Source organism: Theobroma umbraticum, unplaced genomic scaffold (genome assembly GCF_002168275.2).
Source record: "Theobroma umbraticum cultivar Fairchild unplaced genomic scaffold, ASM216827v3 scaffold_12.0, whole genome shotgun sequence".
Lineage (NCBI taxonomy): Eukaryota > Viridiplantae > Streptophyta > Magnoliopsida > Malvales > Malvaceae > Theobroma > Theobroma umbraticum.
Genome location: NW_018397272.1, coordinates 3,058,064 through 3,069,483, shown reverse-complemented (window position 1 = coordinate 3,069,483; position 11,420 = coordinate 3,058,064). Strand labels below are relative to the sequence as shown.

At 31.7% G+C, this 11,420-nt stretch overlaps 1 protein-coding gene across 5 annotated transcripts; it reads left to right on the top strand.

The window, feature by feature from the left end:
- On the top strand, positions 1-5,108 carry LOC110426640 (Transducin/WD40 repeat-like superfamily protein). Of its 5 annotated transcripts, none has more exons than XM_021441906.2 (15): positions 1-266; positions 786-886; positions 1,223-1,329; positions 1,518-1,553; positions 1,709-1,794; positions 2,098-2,156; positions 2,234-2,344; positions 2,451-2,576; positions 3,054-3,197; positions 3,786-3,894; positions 4,021-4,157; positions 4,269-4,304; positions 4,401-4,494; positions 4,631-4,667; positions 4,837-5,108. In XM_021441906.2, exons 1-13 carry the CDS (start codon positions 101-103, stop codon positions 4,491-4,493), a joined length of 1,311 nt encoding a protein of 436 aa, XP_021297581.1. In that variant the 5' UTR covers positions 1-100; the 3' UTR covers position 4,494; positions 4,631-4,667; positions 4,837-5,108. The 5 variants fall into 5 exon arrangements, with proteins under 5 accessions (XP_021297581.1, XP_021297579.1, XP_021297583.1 ...); XM_021441904.2 differs by having other exon boundaries at positions 4,768-5,108; XM_021441908.2 differs by lacking the exon at positions 4,631-4,667 and having other exon boundaries at positions 4,869-5,108.
- The last annotated feature ends 6,312 nt before the right edge of the window (positions 5,109-11,420 follow it).

The following is an 11,420-nucleotide window of genomic DNA, read 5'->3' as shown; positions in this document are numbered from 1 at the left end:
CATTTCTTTTTCCTAAAACCCCTGCCCTATTTTCCTCTTCTTCTTCTTCTTCTTTCTCTCACTTTAACAAACCTAGAAGGAAGAAAAGCTTTAAAGAAAGATGGAAATTGACGGAGAAACCAATGAAGACAACTCAAGGAGGATTCAAGTGAGATTTGTAACAAAGCTAAAAGCTCCGTATAAAGTTCCCACAACAGCCATTGCCATCCCTTCTGACCTCTCTCGTTTAGGCCTTTCCTCCATTGTTAACAAGCTTCTTCAAGCTGGTAAAAACTTTTTTATATCCACAGAATTCCCAACTGGGTTTTTCTTTTCTTTTCGATTGGAAGTCTTACTCTTTAGTTTCTCAAGAAATTGTGGAGGTGTTTTTGGATTCAAGTTAATATTTTCTGTTATAACTTGGTTTGGATTTTTTATGGGTAACTGTAATTTGTTGCCAATGGCCTCATCCAAGCAAATAAGTGTATGTAGATATTTCTGGGTAATTGGCTGTTTCCTGGTTTCTTTACTAAATGTGGGTTTCTTTCTGGTAATTTGTAATTTGTTGCTAATAATCTCCTGCAAGCCGGTATACGTATGTAGATGATTAAAAATGGAATGGTTATCGGTTTTTATCTTGCTTTGGAGGGCGTATAGGTTTGTGTTTGAAGGTGTTCTGGTTTCTTTTAGATTTGTGGGTGTCCAAGTCAATGGGCTTTAGAGCTGTTGGTGTAATTAGGTTTTCTTCTGGGTACTTATTATCTTTTGCTGTTTCTAAAAGTTGGAAATTGTGTCGCTATGAGCAGTGGATTCTGAGTGGAAAACTGAGCCCTTTGATTTCCTGATCAATGGAGAGCTGGTTCGGATGTCCCTCGAGCAGTTTCTTCTTGCCAAGGGCATTTCCGCGGTACTTTTTCAATTTGAATTTGCCTCACTGAAATTTGGTGGAAAAATTGTGAGAAAAAACTAATGAGAAAGATACAATTCATATGCTATTAGTCATTTTTAAACTTGTTTAGTTATCTTTTCTGATGGTTTCAGAGACCATCACAAATTTATGTTATTGATTTTTTGGTCAGGCTTATAATTGGTGATACAATTGAATGTGCATTTCCATCTTTCTTATTATGAAGTGCTTCTCAGGAGGGCATTCATGCTAAATTGCAGATATATGAAATTTGAGAAGAATTAGGATAACTTTTTCAATCCTTAATTCCTGGCTGTAATGCATGAACAATTGCAGGAGAAAATTTTGGAAATTGAGTACATAAGAGCTGTTGCTCCTCGAAAAGAGGAACAGCCTTCTCCGCATGATGATTGGGTCAGTGCAGTCGATGGTTCTAGTCCTACGTAAGCGTTTCAATATGTAACCAGACCATGGGTACATCATTTTAATCTGTAGCTCAGGGTTTTTACTTTTTACTGTAGCATTAATGTTGGTGCTGGTATTATCTTATTTATTAAGCAAGATTAGATGACTTTCAGTTCTTTGGCATTACATTTATCTCATAAACTGCTTAATTGACATTGTTTTGCAGGTTCATTTTGACTGGTTGCTATGATGGTTTGGGAAGGTAAATATTACTTATTCTTGTCTGATTTTTTTCACTTTAAATGTTGTTGCTGTTTTCTCTTCATTTTTTTATTGGACTTTTCATTCTGAGGAACTTGGTTAACAGAAATACTCCTTTATTTCTAATCTTTTTCATTTTTATATAATTTCCTTTAGAGTATGGAAAGAAGCTGGACTGTGTACGCATATTCTAGAAGGGCACAGTGATGCAATTTCTTCTGTTAGTATCATCAACTCAGAAGGTTTGGGATAGTAGTAGTCATCTTTAATATTTTAGTCCTTTTTAATGAAGCATTTTATTGTAGTATATGGCTATGTCATTTGAATTTTATTTTCAATAAATTTCAATGGTTATTGCTTTCTTCTGATATTATTGAACAACTCCAAACCTGCTGTATATATCATCCTTTCTATTTTGGTGAAATGAAACACTGTTACAGGTGTGGTATATCCTGCTTAGTGCCATTAAATATGTCTCTAGGCTATTTCATATTTATCTTCATGATTGTTTCTGTATTCATGAGTGGGGTCTGTTGCACATGCAGCACTGGGAAGTGTTACAGTAGCCACTGCTTCAAAAGATCGAACTCTGAGGCTTTGGAAGGTAATTGGGAAAATGAATTCATTTCATTATGGAAACTTAATACCCTGACTATCTGATACATCTCTTTCCTGTAAAAGTTTGATGCAGAGGACTCGAATGATCATCCAGCAATGATAAGAGCATTCAAGATCTTGCGTGGGCATAATGCATCTGTACACAGTGTTGCAGCAAAGACATCTGGAGACATGGTCTCAGCCGTTCTTTAAACCTTTTCCTTTTTTTGTATATATCATATTGTGATAATGTGGATTTTGAACATCAGGGTCCTTGCCTCTGTTTCTTTGCTTGATATAGGTTTGCTCAGGTTCTTGGGATTGTACAATCAATTTATGGAGGACAAATGACTCTGATACAGATGGGGATGTGGTGTCAATCAAGAAAAGAAAGGTGAATAGTAAAGCTGAGCAATCTCAATCAGAGGTATTGCATCCTTGCTCCTTTGCTCTGCATTTCAATTTTCATGTAGCTGAAATTGTTTACCAATTACCGTCGTACATAAAAGCTTCCTTGGAGAATGTCCTTGCTTCGTCAAGGCTCTTTGAAAGTAGAACATGGACTTTTTCAGCCAGCAACAATGATAAGTATAACACCTTATTGTTTATTGAAGTGGAGGGTCTTATATCCTTGCTTACTCTTAAAATGTTAAGTAGAACATGAATACCTTTTAACCATTATCACTAATTTAATGTTTCTCCCCGAATAGTCATAAAATAACAATGTCATTATAAAGAATGCTACCTATGTGTTCATATATGTTAGCTTTTTAATATAAATTTCAAAATTTCCTCCTTTTTTTCTTTTTGATGTTTCTCATATACACATCCTTTTGTTATTGCTTGGTTTATTTTCCGCAGCAAGTTATTTGTATAATTTATTACAATATCATGTTTTGTGTAGGGAGAGGCTGTTTCTATGCTTGTGGGCCATACACAGTGCGTGTCGTCTGTGGTTTGGCCTCAACATGAGACTATTTTTTCTGCATCATGGGATCATTCTGTTAGACAATGGGATGTTGAAACAGGCAAAGATTTATCTGATATAGTACGTGTCTCTCTCTCTTTGCCTTTGTTGTGTCTGCATACAGTTGCATTCTAGTTATATGATGGGAAGTACATTTTATGCTTCTTGAATTGTGTCTTGGCACTTTTTCTTTTGTTTGAATTTACTAGTTTTGTTCATCCGGGAAAAAAAGGGAAAAAAGGAAATATTATATCTTAAATTGTTTTTCATTTCTCATTTCCCCAACCTGGTTCCTGTTTTGCTTTCCACTTTCTGTGGTCCTCTTTACATCTCTTTTACCTGTTTAACTGTTTTTTCATGTCTTTCCTCCTGTCCTGCCCACCTCTTCCTAGAGGCTGGCTTCATCGTACATCATTGCACAATGCTAATGTAATTTTTTCTTGAAAAATCACAAACTGTAACTTATTTTGACGTATGATTTGGAATTTGGGCAGTTGTTGCTTTTGGCATTTGGCTTGATTTCAAAAGTTCAAATGCAGTATCAGATACATTCTAGATGCAATTATGTTGATTCATTTGTTTCCTGATTTTGTCTTCTATTGGAAAGATAAGATAGAAAAACCTTTTTCCCCCAAAGTTTGAATGAAACCATCCTTCTTTTATGTGCAGTTCTGTGGCAAAGTCCTTAACAGCATTGATGTAGGAGGTGAAGGATCAGCTCTCATTGCTGCCGGTGGTTCTGACCCAATTCTTAGAATATGGGATCCTCGAAAGCCAGGTCTGTTGTTCATAATTTCATGTATTTTATTATTTTTTTTCCTCTTTTTCTCACCCACTCAATGGATGTGCGGACACATAAAACCACTGAGATTTCCATCTCACATGAAAACTTTTACTTTTCAAGGAACATCTGCACCTGTTTTTCAGTTCTGTTCGCATAGTTCTTGGATTTCGGCTTGCAAGTGGCACGATAGGTCTTCTTTTTATTTACTTTCTTCATCCTATGATGGGAAAGTAATGTTGTGGGATCTAAGAACAGCGGTATCATATTCTCTGTTTTCTTTCACTATTTAGCTATATATTATGTGCCAAGCCCAAGGCAACCTTTTGTTTCTTTGGTTACTGTTTTGACAAATGCTTTTTGCATGGTAGTGGCCTCTGTCTGTCTTGGATACTCACAAGGACAGGGTATGATATTATTCTTTGTTATTTATATTCTTTTGATGTAGTTTTGAATCAAACATATTGAAATCCCCATTAATGTTGTGCCCTGGCTGCATTTAGGTGTTGTGTGCTGACTGGTGGAAGGGTGACTGTGTAGTCAGTGGTGGGGTGGATGCACAGCTCCTTATTTGTTCAGACATCTCTATTCCGTGAGGTAAAATTTATCTATATTTCTTTAAATATTCACAGCCATTTGGCTTTATTTGCTCAAATTTGAGTGGTACTTGGGCTATAATTCATTAATTCATGTGTTAAAATTTCTACTGACTTGAATATCCCAATTTTTACAGTCCTTGGTTGTAGCTGGAAATGATTTCATTTCTATATGTAAGGCCTTTGCCTGTGTGAAATCAGTGAACATTCAATTATGTTTACTTTTGTTCTATTCATTATATTGTGCTGGTGTTTGCTTGCCTTTCTGCTACAGAACAAAGAACGTGACAAACTTGAGACCACATGATGATCATCTTCCATTTTTTTTTTCTGTTCGAAAAAGGATGGATGACAGATACTGCACGTCTTTCTCAGCTAGGTTGTTCTTTGACATAATGCTGGGAATGGAGCTGGACGATCCCATGTCAAGTGAGAGGTTAAAGCACTTACTATCGGTGTCATCTGTGAACCAATTTTGTTCAGGGAACTTTAGGACATGTAAAAAGCACTTTGGGCTCAAAGATATGCCCTCAGAAGTCAACTTAAAAGATTGTGTTTTATTTATTCCATTATCATTAATTTGCTTAAATATACAACTAAATACTGTTTCTGTTTTATTTGATGCATTAAAGTTTATAGGATATAGGTAATCAAAAAGTTTTCTTAGAGTTCATATTAATGGGTGTTCAATCTTCCATTTCCTTGTTGAATGGAACATTTATTTGAATTTGATCTCTGCAATTACTTGTTCATCTTGTAATATCCAAAGCACTCATTGTCACAATTTATTCACTCTAGTGGTTGATACTACGAGAACATGGTTCGGACTTGGTAGAAGAAGCAGAAGGTTTCTAATTAATTCATTGGTTGTAGTTATTGTAAATTTTCTTTTTAAATATATTTTTGCAAATAACTTGTGGCATTTTCAAGGTAGAAGGTATTTTTTTGGTAAAAAAACACTTGATTGTTTTATCCATGATTTTATGCAGATTCATTAATATCTGAAATTGACATTTCACGGCAAACATGAAATTTCTAAATTGTTCATAGATAAAGAACCCTTAATCGTGTATTAGTGAATTCTAATCATTGTATGAGCAGCTCCCTCTGTCTCTCCCTCATATCGATTGCTCTTTCTACCCTCTTCAGTCGCTATCTCACATTGATCGATTAGGGTTTTTTATCCTTCTACTCCAATTAAAAGCTTCATTTTGCAACAAAAATAGCCCTGAACCAAACCCTTTTTCGAACCTTTTAAACCTCAACCCAAATTGAGAGAGTGACAGATTAGGATTTATTGATTGTCAATTAGTGGTAAGTATTGTAGTATTTTGCTGCTGTGTCCAGGGTGAGGGTTAGGAAATACCAACTTTTTTAAGCTCAACTTGCAATAATTCAAGAAATGGGCAATTTTTTGAAGTTTGAAGTTTTTCTTTAATCCAATACATGAAGTTATTGTGCATTTGTTTATCTGCTAAATCGACATTAACAAATAGAAAAAAATTTGTCTTTCACATATACTTTTATAGATAATATGAAATCAATTTAAGTTTTAAATCTTTTTTCACACAGGAAAAACACAAGACATGTTTTTTAAAAAAAGTTTAATTAGTTTATCTACTTCAAACTGGCATTGGTTAGCAACGATCATGTTCATATCTTCAAAGTTTTAAGCAATGTCGAACTCAGTCCAAGGATCCTCTCTTAGACCTCCAGGCTAGATATAATAAGATAAATGTGGAACCAGAAATATGATGCAACTGATACAAGCAAGCAATCATTTAATTGCATTGTGACAATAAGTGCATTGGTTACTCACACCCTATCTGCATCCAAAAAAAAGGAAAATGCTTATCATCTAGTCTTGAGTTCGTCATCCTTTGACAATTAATGATTTAAATTGTATTAGAATAAATTGTGACAATTTAAGTATATCGGTTACCCACGTGTTGTCTTCGCTGCTGTCTTTTCAACCAAACCGCGCGAGTAGTTTCATTTAAGGTCCGTTTGGTATATTGCAATGTAAAACACATTACTTGCAATGTGGCTTATTAAATGACATTGCAGCATTTGTTTTGTAACGGATCACTGTAATGTAAGATTGCAATGCAATCACATTACAGCTAATGGATGTAATGTGATTGTAGTCCAAAACCAATGCAATCACATTACATTGCACTCTGCAATGTTCTAAGACAATTCTACCTTTCAATTTTATTACCTTATTAAATATTTTATAATATTAATAATATAAAATTAAAATAAAATATATAATATAAATAAAAATTAAAATAAATAAAATATAAAAAATTAACATTTATATAATAAGGTAAAACAAATAAAAATAAAATATATAATATAAAAAATATATTAAAGAACTGAAAAAATATAAAATTATAAAATAAATAAAAATAAAATATATGACATAAAATATATTTAAATAATGATATTATATAAAAATAATATATATATAAAATATTAAAAATAAAATAAATAATATTATAATAAAATAAAATAAAATATATGACATTAAAAATATATAAAAATATATTATAAATTAATAATAAAATATAAATATATAAATAAAATATAAATATTATAATAATAAATAAAATAAAATATATGACATTAAAAATATTTAAGAAATGATATTAATAAAATTAATAAAAAAATATAAATATATAAATAAATATAAATATAAAATAATAAATAAAAATAAAATATATGAATTAAAAATATATTAAGAAATGATATTATATAAAAATAATATAAAAATATAAATATATTAAAAATAAATATAAAATATTATAATAATAAATAAAAAATATATGATATTTAAAAATATATTTAAGAATGAATATATATAAAAATTAATAATAAAAAATATAAATATATTAAACTTATATTTGAATAATTAGAGGTAATTTTGACAATTAACATTACATTCCCACTAAAGTACTTATAAACCAAACACTGCAATGTTATCTTCCCTGCATTTTAATCATTATTTTGCTTACATACCAAACACTGTAATGTTATTTTCCCTGTAATCACATTGCTTGCAATCACATTATCTGTAATCACATTGCATTGTAATGTACCAAACGCCACCTTAATGTTAAGAAAGGTTTTTTATTAAAGTCCAAACACGAGGCCATTTTTGGATACGTTATTTCAAATATATATCTATGGCAAGTTATAGCTGTTAATTGAAATATGAGTTATTTTTATCAAATCATGGATGGAGATAATATTATTGCAGAAAACATTTACTTACTGGCAACTTGCAGTACAGACCAAGAATTATTGTTGCCTTGAGTGTTTGCTAGGGAATATTGTATTAGTGTCATTAATTTTGGCTCTAAAATAGGGCATAAATTATGCTTTTTAGTTATTTTCGTTAACTAGTTCTTTTGGGAAAAATTGATACGTTGATCATTTAATTTCACAATTAATGGAACGTGGGGCACAAATAAAACAAAGCCATATCCTAGTTATTGTAGTAACACCCAATATGATAACAACCCAGTAAATTGGCTTTGGATAGCAAGGATCGTGTGAATATCTTTAAAGTTTTAAGTGATGATGGAGTCATTACAAGTCAAACTAAAGCGTATCCTCCCTCAAGAATCATATACATATGGAAGTAGACAAGCAACACACTCTTTGTTTCATTAATGAAATGATCTTTGCTATCATAAAAAATGATTTCATTTTCTTTCCTGACAGATCACAATATTAAAACCTCATATGAGTGTTAGTTGGCCAAGTCTCACAACTCTAGAATGCTATGGAGAATTATGTACATGAGTAAGCAGAGCTACGATGTTTTTGAGGCCTTTTCAGCAAAACTATGGTGGCAGTTCCAAACATGTAACAGTATTTGGACACAATACCTGCCAGCAAAATATTGTATGGGCCAAATTCCTCATACTATACCTAGTAAATTGCATGATTCCCAAGTCTGGAAAAGAATGAGAGACGGTAGGACCTTTACTGAATTAAATATCAGATGGCGGATAGGTAAAGGGGAGTTTTTTTTTTTGGCATGACTATTGGATGGGAGATCAGCCTTTGGTTAATCTATTCCCTTCATTTTTTCATTCACTGTCTAAAATTAATTCCTTTTATAATGGAAATGAATGGGATATAGAGAAATTGAGAATGGTAGTTCTAGATGTTATTGTTCATGAAATTGTGAAGGCTCCTTTTGATAGATCTAGGGATGATACAACTTACTTGGTCCCTATATCTAACAGTGAATTTACTACTAGAAGTGTATGAGAACTAATTTTGCATTAACAACTTACCACTTACTTGGAAGTGCTTATTTGGCACAAAAGCATACCCCTGTCGATATCTTTCTTTTTGTGGAGAATGATAAATAATTGGATACTGGTAAAGCTTCAGATGAAATCTAAAGGCATCTAGTTAGCCTCAAAATGCCTTTGTAGTAATTCAGAGGAATCATTGTTATATGCGGTCGGGGATAACCTAGTGGCCAAATAGGTTTGAAATTACTTTGCAAAATTCTATCAAATCTCTATTATTAATCTTCTGAATATTATGCAAATAATTTTTTCACGGTATTGTTCAAATGACTATATAAGACATAGTTATTTCCGTGTATTATTACCTCTTTTTATTTGTTGGTTTCTGTGGTCAGAAAGAAATGATGCCAAACATAGGAATCTAGGTATGTATCCTAAAAGAACAATATAGCATATCATGAAATTTCTAAGACAGCTGCACCAGGAGAATCTTTTGAAACATTGGCAATGAAAAAGAGATACTCAAATAGTCAAACTCTAGGGTTTTGAATACTTGAAAATGTAGCTTTTGCTGTCCATGAGTAAAACCATTGACAAGTGAATTCAAGTTGAACGTTAATGGTAGTTCCAAGAACAATTTTCAAAATGCAGCGTGCGGGGGAGGTCTTCGAGATCACACAAATACACTCATTTTTGGTGTTTTTGAAAATCTTGATCCCATTCATTCTCTTGAGACGAAATTGCTGGCTTTACATAGAGGTTTACTTTTATGCCAAGCTTACAATATTTCTAAAGTCTAGGTAGAAATGGATGCTTTAGTAGTTGTTAACATGCTTTAGGAGGATAAACAAGGATCCTACGAAATTCGATATCTATTAGAATCTATAAGGAAATGTTATAGAATATCTCCTATAGAATTTCACATATTTACATGGAAGGTAACCAAGCTGCAGACTTCTTGTCGAATTAAGGTCATCAACATCAGAATCTTCAGGTATTTATGCAGGTCCAAGGTGAATTATGTGGTATTTTGAAACTAGATAAATTGAATTTACCCTATGTCTGGTTTAAATAAATGTAAAATTGCAGTACTCTTAATTTATTTTTATTGCTTTTTAATATCATGTAAAAACGGTTACTTCTCTTTATTGTTGCATTCAAGGCAATATGCACATAAAGTGAAACCGTTAATAAGTATCAAAATTTCTATTTTTAATTAAAGAGGTACGGTTCTATGCCTCCTTTCATTATGTACGTTTTTTCTCATTATTAATAGAACTTTAACAGGATAACTGGGTCCTGCGTAAACTTCTAGCGTAAAAAATAAATAAAATGACCCCACAAGTTCTAATCAACTCTACCCTAATTTTTAAGTTTATTCACACCTCTTTCTCCCTTTCTTTCTTTTTCTCTTTCTCTTTTTTTTTTGTTGTTTTACTTTTACTTTACTCTCTCTTATATAACTAACCACTAAAACACATTTTATTTTTTTAAAAGAGATTTATGAGTTTGTTAGCTTGTAGGAGGACCAATCACCGCTATTATGTGAAATTAAGAAAAGGCAAAGCTTTTTTTTTTTTGTTTTTTTCTTTCTATTTATATTATTTAACTATTTATATATTTAATTATTGTGTAAAATTTTGTATATCGTATTTAATTATTTATATTTTAAGCATTATATTTTATGAATCTAGAAAACATTGTCGAATATAATTTTTTTTGTAAGTTTTTTTTAATTTTTTATTTACATGTTATATAAAATTATTATCTATTATGAATCTTTTAATTATTGTTTAAATACATTGTATTAATTTAAAAAAATTTTACCCTTTATTTTTCATCTTTAATCCTAATAAAAATTAGTTAGCTCCATATTTGTTCAAGATCTTGTGTGGGCATAATTCATTAGTACACAGTGTTGGGGCAAAGGCATCTAGAGACGTGGTCTCAGTCATTCTTTAAAATTTTTCTTTTCTTTTTGTATTTATAGTATTGTGATAATGTGGATTTTGAGCATCATTTGTTTGATATAGTATGTGTCTCTTACTCTTTCCATTTGTCTAAGTCAAGTTTCTTCGTTAATAAATTAATCAAGTATAACAAAAGAGTCCCATTGCTTAAATGAAGTTTTTGTCAACCATATATTAACTAGTCACTTTCACTTACCTCAAGAACAGTACTTTATAAAGTAACTTGTCTGAAAGCTTTTGTTTTTGGCTTTCTATTTTATTCTATTTTGATTTGCTTTTGTTTTTAAGCTTTGATTATCGTTGTTTTGTTATAAAATTACATTAAGGGTATTGATATTTTTGGTTTTGGAAAAGGAAAAAGTATGATAATGGCTACTGTTAAGTTTGGGTCACTTCTATCTATGAGGAGCTACAGTAACAAAGAAATTGAAAGATTAAGTGGTGGAGTTAAGAGTGGTTGGTGACAATGGATCTAGTGGTAATGGGTTCTTTTCTTTTTTTCCTAATGAGGTTGAGAAAATCAACTCTCACCTTGCAAAAGAACCCTTGCAAGGCATGACAGAACCCAAGAGCAATCCCCTCAATACCCATAAAAAAAAAATTGAACTCATGAAATCCAAGACAATCACCCAACCTTCCATTAGAAGGTAACCAAAATTGAAAACTAATTCCATCCTCAAGAGACA

Coding starts and splice junctions, on each gene's coding strand:
- LOC110426640 (XM_021441908.2), top strand. CDS start 101: ATGGAAATTGACGGAGAAACCAATGAAGACAACTCAAGGAGGATTCAA. Junction 267..785: donor TAACAAGCTTCTTCAAGCTG/GTAAAAACTTTT, acceptor CGCTATGAGCAG/TGGATTCTGAGTGGAAAACT. Junction 1,795..2,097: donor TAGTATCATCAACTCAGAAG/GTTTGGGATAGT, acceptor TTGCACATGCAG/CACTGGGAAGTGTTACAGTA.